The sequence below is a fragment of the Gouania willdenowi genome, chromosome 17 (genome assembly GCF_900634775.1).
Source record: "Gouania willdenowi chromosome 17, fGouWil2.1, whole genome shotgun sequence".
In the NCBI taxonomy this organism is placed as follows: domain Eukaryota; kingdom Metazoa; phylum Chordata; class Actinopteri; order Blenniiformes; family Gobiesocidae; genus Gouania; species Gouania willdenowi.
This window is the reverse complement of record NC_041060.1, coordinates 26,024,524-26,047,172: the sequence shown is the minus strand read 5'-3', so window position 1 is coordinate 26,047,172 and position 22,649 is coordinate 26,024,524. Positions and strand designations below refer to the sequence as shown.

Sequence of the window (22,649 nt, the reverse complement as noted above, 5' to 3'; positions counted from 1 at the left end):
TCAAAATGGTTGGTTCCTGTTAGCCATGGTTCACTCTTAATCCAGTAGGTGGCGGTAATACAAGGTTCAGGATGTCAACCGCCATAAAATACAAAAGAAGAAAAAGAAGAGTTTGTAAATAGGCTGAGTTTAAGTGTTCACCTCCTATCTCCTTTCCTATCCACTTTTCCTTAATCCCGTGGATGACGTCACGGAATTAAGGAAAGGATTGAAGAAAAGGCGATCACTTTTTTAAGACGCGCTTCCATTAGGTGATGTCATAATCCTATGGCCGCGCCTCCTTTCATCAGGAAACGTTCTTTTATCTTGGCCACTTCAAAGACATTATATACGTTGGCATCGAATTTGGAAGGACACGTTAACAGCGCTGCCATATTGAACCGGTGCTGTTGGAGACAGTGGACATTACGACAGAAAGAGGTATTTCTCAATCTCAAAGTAGAATTATTCGTTGAATTTTGAACCGATTTCCAAACTGTTTAATTTTTTAAAAATATCACACATGTAGCTATGATAGAAGGTGCTTGGATATATTTAAAATGCTGGTTTTACCACTCAACACTTAATCTCCACACCCACATCCTTGAATATTTCAGTTCTTTGGCTACAATAATTGATGAACTAATAATAATAATATAAGAATATAATGTAATAACAATAATATAGCAATATAATAATAACAATAATAATGATAATACAATAATATGAGAATATAATGATAATTATAAGAATAACAATAATACAGTAGTAGTACAATTATACACTAATAACAATAATTGTCAAATACAGTGTGTTACACGGCCGAAGGATGAAGCACAGTCATGAAATAGGTGAATTACAATGTTTATGTCATGACATGTAAACAATGGTTTTCCCAGTACTGTTTCCTCAACCCTAACCGACAGTAAGGGCTCAAGACCCTGAATGAACACCATTTAGGGCGGAAAGGAACCGCAAGACACTCTGCACGAACACAGCAATCTTAATAACCACACTCAACCACTACACACAAACACCCCGATGGAGGATGATCAGCTTGGCCTAACTGTGTGTTAATAAGAGTACATACAATAGTAGGGAAGTGACCGAAACAAACAAAACATAAAAAATTAAGTAGTCTGCCCGGGCAATGTATGCAGACCAACCGGGCAGACTAAACACAAAAAACTATCAAAAACAAAAGGACAGCAGGCAGTGGGTCTAACTGCAAAGAAAAACACAACAATGAATACACTATAATATAACATTTAATATTCAAATGCTAAAACCCAATTAAAACAATGTACCTGCGACGTCGAATCCACACACCCAGTTCTCACTTTAAAAAGATCCTCAGACCCACACGAGACAGTCACCCAATAACAGCCTCTCCTCCCTCAAAGAGGGCAGCAGGTTTAAGGCCTGTTGGAGACACATGAATTTAAAACAAACATAGCAAACATCTAAAATGCATACAGAAAACAGCATTTACCGTGATACCTCAGGTTTCCACACATCCAGTGTGTGTGCACAGAACACACTGGCAATCCATGGGAAACTGGCACTTCCTGACTGGTGACCACTTCCTTTATATAGCGCCACCAATGAGGAAAGCGTGTCACCTTGTGGCTGCACCTGCCACAAGTGTAAAGCCTATAACAATGTTGTCAATAACACCCTGAGCACATCTGATCGTTTTCTAGGTTCCTTTTGTTCTTTTTATGTCTGTCTACCTACCTATCTATCTATCTATCTATCTCTGACGATTGTTACAAACAAACCCCGTGAAAATTGCTTGAGAATTGAGCGATTTATGACAACTTTAATCGTGTAAACACATCACTCCTCTAGAGATGACTGTAGGAGCGAGTGCCACCGGTCCAAGATGGCCGCCCTGTTGACGCACCCATAGATATCATATAAAGGCGAGATCACTCGTCCGCACTGGCGGCCATCTTGTCACGGTCAGCTCGCTCACCCATAATTATGTAGTAGTTGTGCATGCACTTTTTAAACAAGAATAACTTGCTCAATTTTCAAACGGTTTAGTTTGTTATAAAGGTCAGAGGTGTTGCTATAACACTGCACTTATGGATAATTATATTACACTCAATAATTTTGGTATTGATATTTTAAGACTAACCACATTAAAATAGTGGTAAAAAGGTGTCCAAAAGAAACATTCAGTGATTGATTAAACAAACATATTCTAAATAGCCTTGTGTCAACAACAATATTGCAATTCTGTTAAGTCAGCCCCACTGTTCCTTTGTAACAGGACCTGTATTGTACATACTTCCACTAAGTAACTAAATATATCCTAAATATAGTCATAGTCAGTGACGTGCCGTCAGGGTAGGCAAGGTAGGCAGTGCCTACCCAAGGGTGAATTGATATTTTGATTATTTAATTATAATTTTTTATTTATTTATTTATTTATTTCATTTTTTTTATTATAAATTATTTATTTTTCCATTTCCAACAGCCTACAGTACCTATAAGTTTGAAAGTGTCCGCATTTTGTGCGTTTCATAGCCCAAATTACTAAACAGCGCTGTTTCCTGGAAAAGCTGCAGTCTTTTTTTTTTTTTTTTCGCTGTAAGGCAGAGGGAGGCCACGCCCCCTCCCAAAGGCACGTCGCTCTTCTGCCTCCGTTCTCATTGCGTGATTTTACGTGTTTGCGCATGCGCAGTCAGGTCCCCAATGTGACATCAATTTACGCGTAAAGGCAGCATAGAGAGCTGCTTTTGCACGTAACTGCGCTATGCTAAATGCTATACGTAAGTTTACAGCACATTAGTGAATAGATGACACGTGACTGCTGCTGCTACGTTCTTTAACTAGTGGGTGGGTGACAGCGCTAGAGATGATAGAGAAACTTTGTTTTGAGGAAAAACGACAGCTTTTAAAAGATGGAGACCAACACCTGAGTTACCAAACCTTCAGCAAAGGTAAAGTCAGAACATGTTTCATACTTTTCACAGTGAATGGTACAAAAGGAAGGATTGGCTTTGTGGATGCTCCTCACTGAGGATGTTCAAAGTTGTCATTTTCTCTGTGTTTCTGTGTTTCCAACACAAACAACAGATGTGCTGCCGTGTCATGAGATATTTCTTATTGGAGAGTATGGAGGCTATATTAAATAATTGTTTATGTTTCTTTAATGGTGTTTATGATGTTGATTTTGTTAGATGGCTAAACACTTGTTCATATTGGGTTTTTTCTTTCTTATTATGAATTTTATATTTTGATAAGCGCATTGAGATGACTTTGTTGGAAATTGCTTTATACAAATAAAATTGATTTGAATTGAATTAACACTTGACAGCAGAAACATATGAAATTGTCATTGGTGGTCTCGATTTGCAACGTGCCTACCCAGCCCTAGTGGTCACTGCACGTCACTGGTCATAGTGTTGTAATATCTTACATGTGAGAGGTGATTCCACAGGCTCTGGTTCCAACAGCGATTAGAGCATCCGTAGGCTGCACAAAAGTCTGGAATCCTCATTTCAATCTTCACTCAGCAATTTGCTAAAGGAAACATAACGTAAGATTTTTTTAATAAACTTTCTAATAAGTTAAATCTGGTGGTCTCAGCCTTACACAAATATACTCCATGATTAAGTTGTTTTTTGAAGGGAGAAGCTGCAATTTTAACATTTGAAAACATCCAGAATTGTATTCACATTAATAAGAAAGCAAACTGTATCCAAATCCGTCAAGATTTTAGTGAGATAAAAGTATTTATATTCGGCAGATCACTCACCTTCCCTCTGGTTCCTCAAGACTCCGTCAGAGAGCTGCTGTCCGGTGCAAGATGGCCGCCGGTGATGCCATGGCAGATTCCGCCTTAAGGCATCTAGCCTTTATATACGATATCTATGGCTGCAGCAGTCGATGCAGCCTCTACGTATTATAATATCTATGGTGGCCACCAATTAAACACTTCCGGGGGTTAAAGAACGGTGGTACGAGTTAACCGCCAGATGAGGGCGGTAGTACGACAAAGAGGGTGCATGAAAAACCCAAAGAACAAGGAAAATAACATGATGAGAAGCATATTTTCTCTTCAAGGTATTTTGAATCGTACAAAACAACAAATGCTGTTAGATGTGATTAACAGGAAATGTACAACTTGCTTTCTGGCCTCAGCTGTTCATGCTCCTGCTTAAGCTTTTTTTTCAACTTTTAAAGGTCACTTTTGGTTTCTCTTACTTAGCAGGTGAACAGATAAGTTGTATTCATTAAACTCTAACTACAGTTATAAAAAGCTTGAACATGAAGTCAGATTTGTGCTGATGTGTTTTACTGTGTCTGTCTGTGCAGGAAATGGCTGAGTTTTCTAACACTGCTATAGATTTATTATGTATGGTAGCCACTTTGGCCGTGTCAGGAGTCTACCACATGTACAGGAGAAGTCCAGCCAATGTTGAACATCTTAAAGTAAGTTTTTATTTTATTTTTTACTGTAAATCTTAATCTACAGTTTTCTACAAGTTTGTTGCATGTGGACGTTTGTGGAATCTTGTTTTAAAAGCTATTGCAGGGCTGCCAAGTTTCAGAAAATGACAAGAGTGAGACTTTAGTGACATGATGCGTTCTGGCGGGAAAAAATATGTTGGCCTTTTTCAACATGGCTTTGACCTTTGACAGGAGCAGGAACAAAGGGAATTTGAAAGGCTGATGGGTGAGCCTCTAAACGCCACTGGACGTCAAGATGGACAGGACAACCAACCGGACAAAACCTGCGTGATCTGCCTCAACCAGCCACGCAACTGTGTCCTGTTGGACTGTGGACATGTGTGCTGCTGTTTCAGATGCTATCAGGCCTTACCACAGCCACGCTGCCCCGTCTGCAGACAGGTCATCATCAGAGTGGTTCCACTGTATCAGACCTGGGGGGCATCGTGATTGCAAGGCCTCGGTGTGCATTACAATCCCTGTTCCAATAAAAGGGAATTGAAAGAACAATTGCCAAGTTTTTACGATGTTGAAATTAATTTGTTAAAAACATTTAAAGTGAAACAGTTCGCTGTGCCTTATTTTGCTCACTGATGATGAGACTTTTGCTGTTTTGAAAGGGTTGTACTGTATGTGTGTAATCAGAAGGATTACAAACTTTCCACTGTTCAGCAGATCTGCAAAGTTGTTGTTTTTGTTATTTATGAAGGGAGAATTTGATGCTCAGAAATGTAAGCGATAAATGACTGGGGAGTAGGGCTGCACGATTATTGGCCAAGATGATAATCACAATTATTTTGAAAAATATTGTAATTGCAATTATTTATCATTGCATTATTTATCACTTTTGCTGTTTTGAAAGGGTTATACTGTATGTGTGTAATCAGAAGGATTAAAAACTTTTAACTGCTCAGCAGAACAATGAATGACTGCGGAGTAGGGCTGCACGATCATTGGCCAAGATGATAATCACGATTATTTTGATCAATATTGTAACCACAATTATAATCACAATTATTCATCATGTTAGGGAAAAAATTTATTTCTTTTGAACTACTTTTAAAAACAATATATGAGCAGTTTACAGTGCAAAATGAAGCTTTAAATACAAATTATACAAAAGAAAAAGATATTAACCCAAGAATTTAAAATGTAGCAAGGGTTAACTGAATAAATACACTACTACAGAGTGCTTTCACAAAATGCAACTCATTGGAAATAATTGCAGCTCACAGCTCTCATCAATCCACCAAAATTACTGAAAGCTGCCACTGACTAATGGTTGAGAAAGTGCCTGATTAGATAAGCAGCAGAGTAGGGCTGTCCCAATACAACATTTTCACTTCCGATATGATAACGATATTGCAGCCTTGTGTAATGGCCGGTACAGATATTGATCCAACACGATATCAGCACGAATCACACATACTTTTATTTTGTAGTGTGGAATGTTAGAAAAGGCTTGATCAAGTGATGTTACTCAAACAGAGAACAATACTCAACAATTCAAGTTCACTTCAGTTATTTTTTACTGTCAGTATATGGTGGGAACAACTGAGGGTGGGGACAAAAACATCAAAAACTTATCGGAGCGCTTATATCGGAGATTTTAGATACAGTCCGATAAAATCCAATATTCGTTTTCTGGCTGATATCGGACCGATATCCGATATCAATATCGGATCGGGACACCCCTACAGCAGAGCACACATTTTAAATGTAAATATTGCCAAAGATCAAGTTAATTTAATACTGGCAACCAAAAGTGTGATCACGATAACAATGTGATTAATTGTGCAGCCCCACTGGGAGGTTCGCCCAGGCAGAAAAGTGGTATGACATCACTCCTGGCTCCAGATGACTCAGCAAATCTATTAAAAGATTTTCAAACCTAAAATATGAAATACAGCATGAGAGAGCACTGAGAACTGCAGGGGCGATATAACTGTCGGTTTTTCAAAAAGTTCACGAGACAAACTGATGTCACTCAAAGTTTTAATCTTCACAGAAAAATTGACGGGTGGAGCACCGTGAAAACTGAAATAACAAAGACGATTCACAGTTTGACACAAATTACCATATAAATGTCACACATACTATTTAAACCACTCATAAGCATTGAATAAACAATATTTACCGTGTTTGCCTGATGACCAACAGAAAAAAGGAGCAAAAATAGGTCAACGAGTGTATATTTTCCGTGCTTAAAACCGCCTTAACTATGAGTCCTTTCCAGTAAACTTCCGTCGCACAATTACGTCATTCTCAAACTTTATTAACAGGACAAATATCACAGACAAATAAATAAAATAATACATTGACATTAAAATGACAGTACCAAAGCAGACATTCTATAATTGAATGCAAAATTAAAAAATATGACAACTGTAATAAAATCAACCTCTCATGTTGTCATGCAACTAAAACAGACTGACAGTATCAGCTACACTCCCACCAAAATTACCTTTGATCAAGAACACACACATATTTGAAAATATGAACCCTTTTTTTCAAAATAAATGAATGGTAATTTTCAAGTACTTCTTCCACTTGTAACCTTGTGACTCAGTAATGTAAGTGTATTTTTATAACTTTTAGCTCAGACCAATACAATAATACTTCAAGACATAGATGAAAGCCATTAACTACATAAATCCTGAAAAAGTTAGTACATATTTTGGAAATAGTCACTCTCATTGGCTAACTATTCAGTGAAAGGCAAAAGATTCAGGTGCTTTCTACGAGAATAGCTAACTTCTGAATGAGCCTTTCAATAACGGATGGCTTGCTTAAACGTTCACCATCTTTTCTCATCTTTGGCTGTCCCATCTTAAGGGTCACTCTTCATGAGCTTCAAGGACTTTGGCAAGTTTCCAGTCATTACGAGGAGCGTCGTCTTCCTTCACAATGACAATGTCGCCAACTTTCACATGTCTCCTTTGTGTGTGCCATTTTTTCCATAGATTGATGTTTGCAAGATATTCCCTTCTCCATCTACTCCAAAACTGTTCAGAAAGGTATTGGACCTTTCTCCAGGGCTTTATTGCATACAAGTCATCTGTGATGAAGTGTCCAGGTTGAAGTAGTGCAATGGAGGACTTCATTGTGAGAATATTGTTCGGAGTCAGTGGCTTGAGGTCTTTGGGGTCATTTATACTGTCTACTGTTAGTGGGCAGTTGTTCACAATAGACATGGCTTCATAAAAATAAGTCTTCAAAGAAGCATTGTTTAATCTTCCAGCACCACAAGCAAAAACTGAACATAGCACACTCCTCACGGTTCTGATCTGCCTCTCCCATATGACTCCAACATGACTAGCGCTTGGCGTGTTCATGAAGAAGTCGCACTGTCTATCTGCCAGAAAAGCATCGATTTTGCCTTCATCCATTTCTTTCAGAACTTTTCCCATTTTATGTTTTGCACTGACAAAGTCAGTGCCCTGATCTGATCTTTTGTGCCTAACAATTCCTCCAATGGCAATGACAGTTCTTCCTGAGCCAAGGGAGAGTGCGGACGTGTTTTCAGAGCTCTCCGGGAATGCTATACTCCCGTCTGATAACGCGACCTTGACTACCAGCGAGCAGCTGCATCTGAAGAGAGAGAAAACTGGGCCCAGAACATGCCTTCAACAAAAAAAGGAAATCAAATGCCACCACCGGATCCTGAACCTGATCCGGCTATGGAAGAGCTTAAAGAAATTATTAAGGACATGAGACAGGAACTCATGTCCTTAAGACAGGAACTATCTACAAAGATAGAGAACATGACGAATGCCCTGGAGAAATCATTGAAAATACTGGAGAATGATGTCAAGGTACTGAAAGAAGAAAATGTAAAGAATGCTGAAAAGATAAAAACGCTGGATGCGAGGGTTGAAGATCTGGAAAGAAAAGAAAGAGAAAAGGATGTCATCATCACGGGCCTAAAGATAAGGCCAAGGAGCTACGCCAGTGCAACAAGACAAACAGAGGATCCGACAATCGAAGACGAAAAATCGATTGAAGAACAGGTGATTGATTACCTGGACTCGAAAGGCATTGAAGTGAACCCAGACAACATCAACTACTGCCAGCTGCTGCCAAAAACGCAAAGACACCAGAGATGTGAAAATTACATTTACCAACGTGAAATATAAAGCTGAAATAATGAAACAAGGAAGAAAACTTGTGGGAACGATGGTGTTTATGAACGAGAACCTGACGAAGCAGAATGCAAGTATCGCATGGAAAGCACGCCAACTGAAGAAAGGAGGAAAAATTGTGAAAACTTGGACCAGAGGCTGCAGGATTTACATCACACCCCCAGGAGGAGAAAATGGAAAACCTGTTCTACTCCAAAGGATGGAAGACCTGGAAAAAAACAAATGAGGTACCTAAAAGTCAAGAACACTGATAAAAATCATGGATATGGACAGAATCACTAAAAATCATCCACAATATCATCAACATCAACAACGGGAGGTTAATCAAGTAGACGAAGTGGACCCAAACAACTTTTCACACTGGAAACAATACACGAACAGCCATTACTACACAGAGAATGACTTCAAAGTGGAAAATAAGAAGGAAAAAGGTCTGTCACTTGTTCACTGTAATTGGCGCAGTATGTATGCAAATTTTGAAGACATTAAGGATTACATCTCTACTTTGTATAGGTTTGACATAATAGCACTATCAGAAACTTGGATGAAAGAAAAAAAAGGCATGGATTTTATGATAAAAGGATATAAATTTGTCTATAAGAACAGATTACATAAGCCAGGAGGAGGGGTAGCACTATTCATAAAAGAAAATATAGAGATGGAGATTATAGAGTCGATGAGTTTAACTGTGGAAGAAGTAATGGAATGAATAACAGTGAAAATTACAAGTCCAGAGGGACGTAAGATAATAATCTGTTGTTTGTATCGTGCACCTGACTGTAAAATAGACATATTTAATGAGAAACAAACTAAAATGATAGAAGAAATTAAAAATAAGAGATTACTGATATGTGGAGACTTCAATATAAACATTTTAAATCCTTTAAAAAATACACACATTGAAGACTTCACCAATTGCATGTACACAAATGGATTAAAACCTCTCATAACGCAACCAACCAGAATTAATAAACACAGCTCAACACTGATAGACAACATCTTCACAAACATACAAAACACAGATCTAAAGAGTGGTATATTAATAAATGACATCTCTGATCATTAACCAATATTTATGATACTAAACACAAAAGAGAAGAAGAACCGTGAAAATCATAACACAGACATACAGGAGAAAAACAACTAGAAAACTTTAAACAGATAAAAAGAGAGACGTGGGAAACTGTCTTCAAGGAAGGAGATGTAGATACAGCGTATGACACATTTACAGACACAATAACGACAATATAAGATAAATGCTGCCCTTTGAAACAAATAACAACCAAAAGTAAAATAAACAATGTACCATGGATTAATAAGAAAATAGCCAACGTATGCAAAAAGAAAAACATATTATATAAAAAAATATAACAGAAAAAACATTAAAAGCAGAAGTACGTTACAAAAAATACAGAAACAAAGTTAATAATTTACTAAGAGAAAAAAAAAGAGAATATTATGAAAAACAATTAAAAGAAAATAAAAACAAAAACAAAAAATTGTGGGAAATAATAAACAACATAACCATGCGCAAATGCAAAGAAAAAAATGCAGACCATTTTATAATAAACAATGTAAAAGAATACAATAAAAACATAATAGCACAAGAACTCAACAGTTTTTTCATAAATACTGGAAAAGACATAGAGAAAGGGATAAATAAACACCCAACACTTAAATGGAACCATTTTGACAATGAGAAGAAAGACATTGATAAGTACCTTGTACTCGAAGAAGTAACAGAAGCAGAGGTGGACAGAATAATCACTACCTGTACCTCAAAAAAATACAGAGACACTAATAATCTAACTATGAGTCTAATAAAAACCATAACAGCTGAAATAACCCTGCCATTAACACATATAAGTAATCTATCATTCAAGAATGAAATTCAAAAAAATGAAAATTGCAAAAATCAGACCGATTTACAAGGGTGGAGAAAAATGGAATTTCACTAATTATCGACCTATATCAATATTACCACAATTATCAAAAATTCTGGAAAAACTGTTTATGAACAGACTCGACAAATTTATAGAAGACAATAATATACTACATGAAGGACAATACGGATTTAGAAAAGGACGTTCAACAGCAATGGCTATAATTGACATCACGGAGAATATAAGAGAAGCATTAGAAAAAAAATTATTTGTATTCGGAAATTTTTCTGGACCTAAAAAAAGCCTTTGACACAATTAATCATGATATTCTTGAACAAAAACTTCAAAATTATGGAATAAAGTACAACGCCTTAAAATGGATTAAAAGCTATATGACAAATAGGAGACAATATGTTGACTTTGAAGAACACACATCAAAATGCCAAACCATACAATGTGGTGTTCCACAGGGTTCAATTTTAGGGCCAAAACTGTTCATTCTATGCATAAATGACATTTTCAAAGTCTCAAATTGCCTCAAACTAACGTTGTTTGCAGATGACAACCATTCTATGCACAGGCAAAGACATTAAAACTCTAATAGAGTCAACAAATGAGGAACTATTAAAAATTCAAACTTGGTTAGATGTAAATAAACTAGCCCTAAACATCAGTAAAACAAAATTCATTAATTTCGGAAAGAGAAAAAAAAACGGTAGATATAAGAATGAAACTAAACATGGAAATAATAGAAGAAGTAAAAGAATATAGGGTACTAGGAGTGTGGATGGACGACAAGCTGACCTGGAAAAAACATAAACAAATAGTCAAAACCAAAGTTGCCAAAAGCAGTTACATCCTATGGAAGCTTCAACAAATCCTACACACCAAATCACTTAAAACAATCTATTCTTCACTCATAGCATCGCACTTAAATTACTGCTCCGAAATATGGGGTAATAACTACAAAACGTATCTTGAACCACTATTTAAACAACAAAAAAAAGCTATAAGAATTTTACATAAAGTACCACACAACACACACACAAACGATTTATTTGAGAAGTCAAAATACCTAAAACTGTAAGAAATAATACACTACAACACACAAATACACACATTTAGGGCATCATCAAAAATACTACCACATCGAATACAAAAACGTTTCACATACAATCAAAATCCCTATGAATTCAGACATAATAATGTGTTTAGACCAAACAGGGTCATATCAAAGGTTGGCAAACATAGTACTGTGCATAGAGCCATGAACCTCTGGAACAGCCTTGACGCAGAGACACAACAGTCCATTAATCTGAAACGATTTAAGGAGAAAACGAGGAGTACATTTCTACATGCATACAGATCTCAAGTCAACTCTTCATTGAACGCTACAGCGACGACATGGAACTCATTAACTGGTCATTGAGCGCCATTGACAAAATCTTCTCAATGAGGCAATTGCTTCAGCATGAAATACCGTGTCCAAAGGACACATACCCAAGTGGATATGTCATGGATGCACGAGGGAGAAGCCAGATGCTCTGTCTCTCCCAGCTGACAGTGGAAGATGTGGAGGACATCTATCTGCTAGGTGTCATGATCTTTGGCCTGCTAATGATGGGGGTATGTGTATGTGCATGTGCCTTCCGGATGGATCGTAAGCTGAGGCGACTTTCAGAGGATATGAAGGTACTCCGAAAGAAGAAGAACTTCACGTTTGGAGAGTTGGAGGAACGTAAACAACGACTGGAAAAGAAAGCCCGAGGAAATACGGAGGAAAAGGACAGTGAAGAGGAATAACAACAGGAACAATGACTGCAGACGAGAACACATCACAAAAAAAAGGACAAAAAAAAAAAAAAAAGGGAAGAAACAAGGTTGGATGTAAAATTATCTGTGTTCAAATTAGGGGACGGATCTGGATACGCATTATGCTTTTTTCCGTCGCCCTTTCCGGCATGAAAAAGGACAAAAAAAGGACAAAAAAAAAAAAAACAATGATGTGATTTTGCTCTGAATGTCAAATGAATTTCTGTGAATGCAACCATGTCGGAAATGAACTGAATAAATAAACTTAACTGAGGAATATGCCTAGAACAACAAATAAATGCAAAAAGTTAGTACTTTCTTTATAGATTATATTGAAAAAACACAAGCTGGTCAACATGCCCAGGTTTCAGCACTTCTTTGTGCAGTTCCATTGTCTTCTGCCGTGGAAAAGACTTTCTTGATTAAATAAAGGTAAAATAAAAAAATAAATAAAAAATCGATGTGGATGCATTTTTAATCGATCTGAGAATCGCGCGACGTAATATCGCGATATATCGCCGAATAGATTTTTTTCAAAACCCCTAATACAACCCCTAACCTCAAATACATTTGTCATTCTGCTTTTCATTCTCTATATATTTGAGATATGAAGAATATTATATACATAACTAAAGGTTTACTATTGGGCGCCAATTGGAAAGTTGCGCATGCTAAAACACCAGCAACATTTAGCAACAAAACCACGTTTAAAAAAATGTGGTTTTACTTTTGATCAGATTTACAGCCATTTTTGTGAAATTTGTGACATTTCTTTAATTTAAAAAAAAAAAAACTATATCAATGTTAAATCTCAATCTAAATGTAAAATCTAAATATTTTGCTAGAGTTACCAAAATAAAAGCTCATTCTGGTGAAGTTGCATATTAGCTAAATATTTAGTTTCACCTGAGACATTTAGATTTCACATTTAGATCTAGATTTAACATTAAGCATGTAGATTTAACATTTAAATTTATTATGGATATTAATATTTAACAATTAGCATTTAGATTTAACATTTAGATATAATATTTAACATTTAAATTTAACATTGACATATTTTTACAAGAAAATATCACAAATTTCACAACTATTGCTGTTAATCTGATTCTAAGTAAAGTAAAAAAAAAATTGCACATACATTTTTTTAATGTGGTTTGTTGCTAAATGTTATTGTTTATTTTCACATTTGCAACTTTACAATAAACACCCCAAAGTTTACGACTATAGATTTGTTGTTTAGGTTTTTTAAATTATGGTTGATGACTTTTAATAGATCTTCAGAAAAGCACAAGACTGTTTTTCTGCTGCACTAGTTTGTAACATGTAAATAAATAAACACATAATAAATACATTTTTTTGTAAGAGTCATTTTTGTGCATTCACTTTGGGAGCCACACAAAATTAGGCCGAGGGCCGCTTGTGGCCCCCGGGCCCTCATTTGCCTATGTCCACATTAACTGATCTTATCACTGGGTTATTTCAAAGTAAAAAAAAAACAAAAAACAAAAAACAAACAGTAAAAAAAAAAAGTATGTGAAGGCAATGGTAAAAAGAGCAATGCTACTGTATTATTGCTTTTCTATAAAAATGTGTTAGCCCATGTCATACTGTTAACCATAAGGAAGTGTTTTTATGCTAAATGTGCATCTTTTTGTTTCCCTCACCGTTTACAGGGTTTGTATTCTTCTCTTCCTCAGAGAGCGTCGTCATGACCGTGAGGAGGTATTCAGTCTTCCAGTTGTTGACCAATGGAACGTTCCAGAAACATGGAGCAGAGCAGGCTCTGAGTGGAGGCTGGTCAGGGAAACAATACGACCATCAGAAAGCATGTTCAAGTGTGAATAGAGCTCATCATTAGTATGTTGTCTTAAAAGTGCAATGCACTAATTCAGACTTACAGTACCTTGACGTACGGTGTAGAACAAAACATTTTTTTTGTAAATCATATACATATTCAGTAGTAGTTGAGCTAAAAACGTATTTGTCATAAAAACCTGCCCAAATGGCTTGGAATGTTAGCCAATACGCTACGACGCTATACGCTATTTCTACAACAGGAAACTACAAGATACATAGCATTCACTCCCGCGATATTTCAAAATAATAGAGCGAAAATTTAAAATCAAGAGGAATAAGCCTTTTCACACCATAAACATTATATAATGTCTATGTTTCACACTCTAGCTCTGGTTTAGTTCTTCCGCATTAGGTCAAAGGTCAAGAGGGATAAACTCACCATGGCTGATGGTGTAGGAAGAGAGTCTGACAGAAATTTTGATTATTTTTACCGTTTGAGCGTTGAATCATTGAAAGATTTTTTGCGTAAACGTGGCATCAGTCTCCAAGACAGAAAGACCGAGTTAGCTGCTAAAGCTAATGCTGCTAAAGCTGAAATTTCCAGTTTTCCCTGATGCTGGCGTTTCAACAGTGACCCAGGTTATAATCGAATTTTGTAATCAGCTGATCAGTGCTGTTTCACTTAATCAGAAAATACTTTATTAAACACTGAGGGGTTTAATAAAGCATAATGTAAGTATAGTATTAACTGCATAGCGCTGTATTAAAAAAACAATACTAAATGATAAGAAAGTGTCTATTCGTACGGGTTGCCGTACTGACAGCCCCCGGTGCTATTGGTACGGTTACCGAAGTACACATACGGAGCGTCTTAGGTTTAGGGTTAGGTTTAGGTTATAATCCTATATCGCAACAATTTTTAGGGTTGGGTTTAGGGTAAGGTTTAGTCTTAGACACGCGACCTAAACTGGCCAATGACTGACCTATCACGTGAAAAAAAAGTGCAGATACTCATTGAAACGTGTTTTTTGAACACCGGTTTAAGTGACTAACTTCAGTCTCAGCCATTTCATTGGCTTTACCCAAACTAAATGTCATTACTGACTATTAAGTTCACTGAAAACATGCCAAACATGCTTAATACGGAAACTGAGTTAATCTATTGTTATTAATTTCATATTTCTCTGCTGTAGAAGTGTGCCTAATTACCTAGTGTTTTTGCTACACTTAGTAGACACTGTTTCATATCACCAGATTTCATGGTGATATTTGAAGTTTCCCTTTCTTTACTCAACCATTTCTGTTGGAAAAAATCATGTAAATGCGTAACCTTGGCCCAAAACATGAAGGTGAGGGTATGTTCTCTGTCATATTGCAATTTCTGCTTGTGGTTTCAGAGTCTGTTTGCGCATGTTTCTCAGAGATCCTCTGGACTTTATCACAACTGTACTTGGTCCACGTTATAACGACACAGAGCTCTGTGTGCTTGGATAATAAATAAAGCTAAGAAGCTGATTTTTATCAAGAATTTCAATGCACTTTGTGTTTTAATGAGAGAACATGTTTAATTTGACTCTTTCAGCAGCCCAGTCTGTTAAAGGCCTGTACAATATTATTTAATGTATAAGTGGGGTCAAGTTAAACATTTTATATATTGTATTTAATATTGTGCATTGTTGGAATGTCAGTGCTAAATAAATATTTTCATATGTTTAATTGATTTAATTAATTCATGCAATTGCAATGTTTTAATTTTAGTGAGGTTAGTACACATTCAGAGGCATAAATGCAATTGGACTTATAAATTGCAGAATCATTTATTTTTGTGTTTCGGTTTTCGGTCTTGGATTTCTCATTTTTCGTTTTCGGATTCGGTCAAGAATTTTCATTTAAATTTCGGTGCATCCCTAGTCTTTTAGACTTGTTTGAAATTTGACATATGATGCCACTTTAAACAAGGCACTAAGAACTGTGAGATTGCTTTCTCTTCCTTAGGAATCTGATATAATATTACATGACCTTTAATTTAATTAAAGCATTTTAGAAATTCATTCATTTTGACTTTTTTGGAAAGCACACCTATTGAGCTACGTCAAACGACAGACTGTGCATATTTAACTGGGAAACACAGAAACACACTTGTAGTGTAGTTCATTGACTCAGTTTCTCACCATGAGCGTGACAGGCTGTTCCACAGGAGCCTGGACTTACGCAATGTACATTTCTGCAACACGCCTAATGTGTCCTTGAGGAGATGGCTCCTCAAAGGTTCATCGATTGACTTCACTGTACCTAAAAGAGTGGCAGAATGGAAACACACACATACACAGGAGGGGAACGGTTAGAACACATTGAAGTGAATTGAAACCAAACACATCAGCAGAACCACAATTACCTTTGGAAGTGTCTATTGATACGGAAACATATCAATAGCCCCAGGGATTATGGGTACGTTTCCCGGACCTTTTTCACATAAGCGTAATGTGGTTGTGATATCACTATGGCAGAGTGGTCTAAGGTGCCTAACTTAAGAATTTGCCCTTCTGCTGCTGTGGGTTTAAATCCCACTTTTGACATATATATTTTTTCATCTCAACATATTTAACATGGCAGATTCCACCTTTAAAAATACATATACAAAAAAAATAAACATTTTAGGGCAATTCCTGGGTTAGGGTTAAAATAAAAGGGTTAGCGGGGTAGCTAAAAATAAATCTGACAGAACTTTGAGTCACATGGTCCACCTATCACGTCCCCTAAACCGACCAATGAGGGGCGATGCGCAGGGGCGGATCTACCGGGGTGGCATAGGGTGGCAAAAGCCACCCCACAACAAAGCCTTGCCCCCCTGCTGCCACCCAAGTTGTACACACGGGCACCGAACTATGCGGCCGCGGTTCATCAACCGGTAATACCCCGCTGCTGCTTCCTGACTGCGGAGCCAGCGTTCTAAAACACCAACGAAGAAGACGCGGAAGTATCGCGAGAGCGGCACGAAAGTGCTTTGTTTACATTGGTGCACGAGAAGAAAGAAGTAAAAACATATCTGCACACATTTGTATCACTCCAGATTAAATGGATAAAGGAATGTCATAAAACTCTTAACTCTATCTGGTATTTTATTCCAAATAATATCTTGGTGGTCTTCATTTTTACTCACTTATAATTATAATATAATACAAATTACCATTAAAATGATGTACATTTTATCAACAGGCTCTCCTAGCTTAGAAATTGTGTTACTCTCACAATTTCTTCCTGCACAAATCTATAATTTTAAATAATGAAAACATTACGATCAGAAGGAAATCAATATTTAGACAAAACTGGGTTGATCATGTATTATTTATACAAGTGATTTCTTTGACTCTGAAGGAGCATTACTAAGCTACGAGCGTTTCCTTCTAATCAAATTGTTCCTTGTTACTAGCAAAAAAAATTACCATCGTAACCAAAGCTGTTCCTGATGGTTTATCCCTTTTAAAGTCATCTTCAGTTTCAAGAAAGCATAAGAGTGAAACCTTTTCTAATAGTAAATGGTTTAGATATCATGGACCCAAAGTGCAACAAACATATACGAGATACATTTTATGAAAAGAGGAAAATATCTCCAAGAGGAAACCTTTTTACAAACATTAATTGGGTGAAGGCTTGGACACTGCCTTACAAATTTTGTTTTAATAACAGGAATAAAGAAAATCATATTAAAATCTTACACAATAATCCATCCAATTTGTATTTCTCCACATTTTTAGACACTGACAATAAATGCAGTTTTTGTAATAATGAACCAGAATCCCTCACACATTTATTTTATTACTGTATTCACTCAATATTCACAAAATGTTTGGGCTCTAATGGAAAAGTACTTTAAACACAGGATTAATAATATTAAAATTAATTGGAAATGTGTCATTATGTATTTTGAAGATAAGAATAATGAAGTTGATTTCATTGTAAACCTGTTCATTTCATATGGTGAATTCTATATTCACAAATGTAGGTTCAACAAATTTACTCCCCTCTATGTAAGTTTTCTGTGTGAATTTAAAGAATATATCAAAACTATATCCCTTATTCATTAAAAAAAAAAAAAGATCCAATCCTTGACAATATACAATAGTATTTTTTAAATGGAATCATTACTCATTAACCCTTATTTATGCATTTTTTCTTTCAGTATTGTATATGTGATTCTTGCTTGTCCCCTCTCTGTATATGTTTATAATGTACACTTCTGACTTGTACATTTTTATTTTTCAATAAAAAAATAAATTAAAAAAAAACCAAAATGGTTGGTTCCTGTTAGCCATGGTTCACTCTTAATCCAGTAGGTGGCGGTAATACAACGTTCAGGATGTCAACCGCTATAAAATACAAAAGAAGAATTTGGAAACAGGCTGAGTCCAAGTGTTCACCTCCTATCTCCTTTCCTATTCACTTTTCCTTAACGCCGTGGATGACGTCACGTCTTGGCCACTTCAAAGACATTATATACGTAAGCATCGAATGTGGAGGGACACGTTAAAAGCAGTGCCATCTCGAACCAGTACGAGTGAAAGCAGTGGACTTACGACAGAAAGAGGTATTTCTCAATCTCAAAGTAGAATTATTCGTTGAATTTTGAACCGATTTCCAAACTGTTTAATTTTTTAAAAATATCACACATGTAGCTATGATAGAAAGTGCTTGGATATATTTAAAATGCTGGTTTTACCACTCAACACTTAATCTCCACACCCACATCCTTGAATATTTCAGTTCTTTGGCTACAATAATTGATGAACTAATAATAATAATATAAGAATATAATGTAATAATAATAATATAGCAATAATAATGATAATAATAATACAATAATATGAGAATATAATGATAATTACAAGAATAACAATAATACAGTAGTAGTACAATTATACACTAATAACAATAATTGTCAAATACAGTGTAAAGCCTCTAACAATGTTGTCAATAACACCCTGAGCACATCTGAACGTTTTCTAGGTTCCTTTTGTTCTATTTATGTCTGTCTACCTACCTATCTATCTATCTATCTATCTCTGACGATTGTTACAAACAAACCCCGTGAAAATTGCTTGAGAATTGAGCGATTTATGACAACTTTAATCGTGTAAACACATCATTCCTCTAGAGATGACTGTAGGAGCGAGTGCCACCGGTCCAAGATGGCCGCCCTGTTGACGCACCCATAGATATCATATAAAGGCGAGATCACGCATCCGCACTGGCGGCCATCTTGTCACGGTCAGCTCGCTCACCCATAATTATGTAGTAGTTGTGCATGCACTTTTTAAACAAGAATAACTTGCTCAATTTTCAAACGGTTAAGTTTGTTATAAAAGTCAGAGGTGTTGCTATAACACTGCACTTATGGATAATTATATTACACTCAATAATATTGGTATTGATATTTTAAGACTAACCACATTAAAATAGTGGTAAAAAGGTGTCCAAAAGAAACATTCAGTGATTGATTAAACAAACATATTCTAAATAGCCTTGTGTCAACAACAATATTGCAATTCTGTTAAGTCAGCCCCACTGTTCCTTTGTAACAGGACCTGTATTGTACATACTTCCACTAAGTAACTAAATATATCCTAAATTTAGTCATAGTCAGTGACGTGCCGTCAGGGTAGGCAAGGTAGGCAGTGCCTACCCAAGGGTGAATTGATATTTTGACTATTTAATTATAATTTTTTTTTATAAATTATTTATTTTTCCATTTCCAACAGCCCACAGTACCTATAAGTTTGAAAGTGTCCGCATTTTGTGCGTTTCATAGCCCAAATTACTAAACAGCGCTGTTTCCTGGAACAGCTGCAGTCTTTTTTTTTTTTTTTCGCTCCGCTGTAAGGCAGAGGGAGGCCACGCCCCCTCCCAAAGGCACGTCGCTCTTCTGCCTCCGTTCTCATTGCGTGATTTTACGTGTTTGCGCATGAGCAGTCAGGTCCCCAATGTGACATCAATTTACGCGTAAAGGCAGCGTAGAGAGCTGCCTTTGCACGTAACTGCGCTATGCTAAATGCTATACGTAAGTTTACAGCACATTAGTGAATAGATGACACGTGACTGCTGCTGCCACGTTCTTTAACTCGTGGGTGGGTGACAGCGCTAGAGATGATAGAGAAACTTTGTTTTGAGGAAAAACGACAGCTTTTAAAAGATGGAGACCAACACCTGAGTTACCAAACCTTCAGCAAAGGTAAAGTCAGAACATGTTTCATACTTTTCACAGTGAATGGTACAAAAGGAAGGATTGGCTTTGTGGATGCTCCTCACTGAGGATGTTCAAAGTTGTCATTTCCTCTGTGTTTCTGTGTTTCCAACACAAACAACAGATGTGCTGCCGTGTCATGAGATATTTCTTATTGGAGAGTATGGAGGCTATATTAAATAATTGTTTATGTTTCTCTTTAATGGTGTTTATGATGTTGATTTTGTTAGATGGCTAAACACTTGTTCATATTGGGTTTTTTCTTTCTTATTATGAATTTTATATTTTGATAAGCGCATTGAGATGACTTTGTTGGAAATTGCTTTATACAAATAAAATTGATTTGAATTGAATTAACACTTGACAGCAGAAACATATGAAATTGTCATCGGTGGTCTCGATTTGCAACGTGCCTACCCAGCCCTAGTGGTCACTGCACGTCACTGGTCATAGTGTTGTAATATCTTACATGTGAAAGGTGATTCCACAGGCTCTGGTTCCAACAGCGATTAGAGCATCCGTAGGCTGCACAAAAGTCTGGAATCCTCATTTCAATCTTCACTCAGCAATTTGCTAAAGGAAACAAAACGTAAGATTTTTTTAATAAACTTTCTAATAAGTTAAATCTGGTGGTCTCAGCCTGACACAAATATGCTCCAAGATTAAGTTGTTTTTTGAAGGGAGAAGCTGAAATTTTAACATTTGAAAACATCCAGAATTGTATTCACATTAATAAGAAAGCAAACTGTATCCAAATCCGTCAAGATTTTAGTGAGATAAAAGTATTTATATTCGGCATATCACTCACCTTCCCTCTGGTTCCTCAAGACTCCATCAGAGAGCTGCTGTCCGGTGCAAGATGGCCGCCGGTGATGCCATGGCAGATTCCGCCTTAAGGCATCTAGCCTTTATATACGATTTCTATGGCTGCAGCAGTCGATGCGGCCACCACTTAAACACTTCCGGGGGTTAAAGAACGGTGGTACGAGTTAACCGTCAGATGAGGGCGGTAGTACGACAAAGAGGGTGCATGAAAAACCCAAAGAAGAAGGAAAATAACATGATGAGAAGCATATTTTCTCTTCAAGGTATTTAGAATCGTACAAAACAACAAACGCTGTTAGATGTGATTAACAGGAAATGTACAACTTGTTTTCTGGCCTCAGCTGTTCATGCTCCTGCTTAAGCTTTTTTTTCAACTTTTAAAGGTCACTTTTGGTTTCTCTTACTTAGCAGGTGAACAGATAAGTTGTATTCATTAAACTCTAACTACAGTTATAAAAAGCTTGAACATGAAGTCAGATTTGTGCTGATGTGTTTTACTGTGTCTGTCTGTGCAGGAAATGGCTGAGTTTTCTGACACTGCTATAAATTTATTATGTATGGTAGCCAGTTTGGCCATGTCAGGAGTCGACCACATGTACAGGAGAAGTCCAGCCAATGCTGAACATCTTAATGTAAGTTTATATTTTATTTTTTACTGTAAATCTTAATCTACAGTTTTCTACAAGTTTGTTGCATGTGGACGTTTGTGGAATCTTGTTTTAAAAGCTATTGCAGGGCTGCCAAGTTTCAGAAAATGACAAGAGTGAGACTTTAGTGACATGATGCGTTCTGGCGGGAAAAAATATGTTGGCCTTTTTCAACATGGCTTTGACCTTTGACAGGAGCAGGAACAAAGGGAAAATGAAAGACTGATGGGTGAGCCTCTAAACGCCACTGGACGTCAAGATGGACAGGACAACCAACCGGACAATACCTGCGTGATCTGCCTCGACCAGCCACGTAACTGTGTCCTGTTGTACTGTGGACATGTGTGCTGCTGCTTCAGATGCTATCAGGCCTTACCACAGCCACGCTGCCCCATCTGCAGACAGGTCATCATCAGAGTGGCTACACTGTATCACGCCTGAGGTGACATCGTGATTGCAAGGCCTCGGTGTGCTTTACAATCCCTGTTCCAATAAAAGGGAATTGAAAGAACAATTGCCAAGTTTTTACGATGTTGAAATTAATTTGTTAAAAACATTTAAAGTGAAACAGTTCGCTGTGCCTTATTTTGCTCACTGATGATGAGACTTTTGCTGTTTTGAAAGGGTTGTACTGTATGTGTGTAATCAGAAGGATTACAAACTTTCCACTGTTCAGCAGATCTGCAAAGTTGTTGTTTTTGTTATTTATGAACGGGGAATTTGATGCTCAGAAATGTAAGCGATAAATGACTGAGGAGTAGGGCTGCACGATTATTGGCCAAGATGATAATCACAATTATTTTGAAAAATATTGTAATTGCAATTATTTATCATTGCATTATTTATCACTTTTGCTGTT

General features: G+C 36.7%; 1 protein-coding gene and 1 long non-coding RNA gene across 2 annotated transcripts; both read left to right on the top strand.

Moving 5' to 3' along the window:
* The first annotated feature begins 97 nt into the window (after positions 1 to 97).
* Positions 98 to 5,188, top strand: LOC114479777 (mitochondrial ubiquitin ligase activator of nfkb 1-A-like). Its single transcript, XM_028473629.1, has 3 exons — positions 98 to 420; positions 4,309 to 4,425; positions 4,636 to 5,188. The coding sequence occupies exons 1-3, from the start codon at positions 268 to 270 to the stop codon at positions 4,891 to 4,893; spliced, it is 528 nt and encodes a 175-aa protein (XP_028329430.1). The 5' UTR covers positions 98 to 267; the 3' UTR covers positions 4,894 to 5,188.
* Positions 5,189 to 18,577: 13,389 nt separating this feature from the next.
* LOC114479779 (uncharacterized) lies at positions 18,578 to 22,358 on the top strand. The gene is made up of 3 exons (XR_003676019.1): positions 18,578 to 18,665; positions 21,659 to 21,775; positions 21,986 to 22,358. It is a non-coding gene; the product is annotated as an uncharacterized LOC114479779 (long non-coding RNA).
* Positions 22,359 to 22,649: the final 291 nt, after the last annotated feature.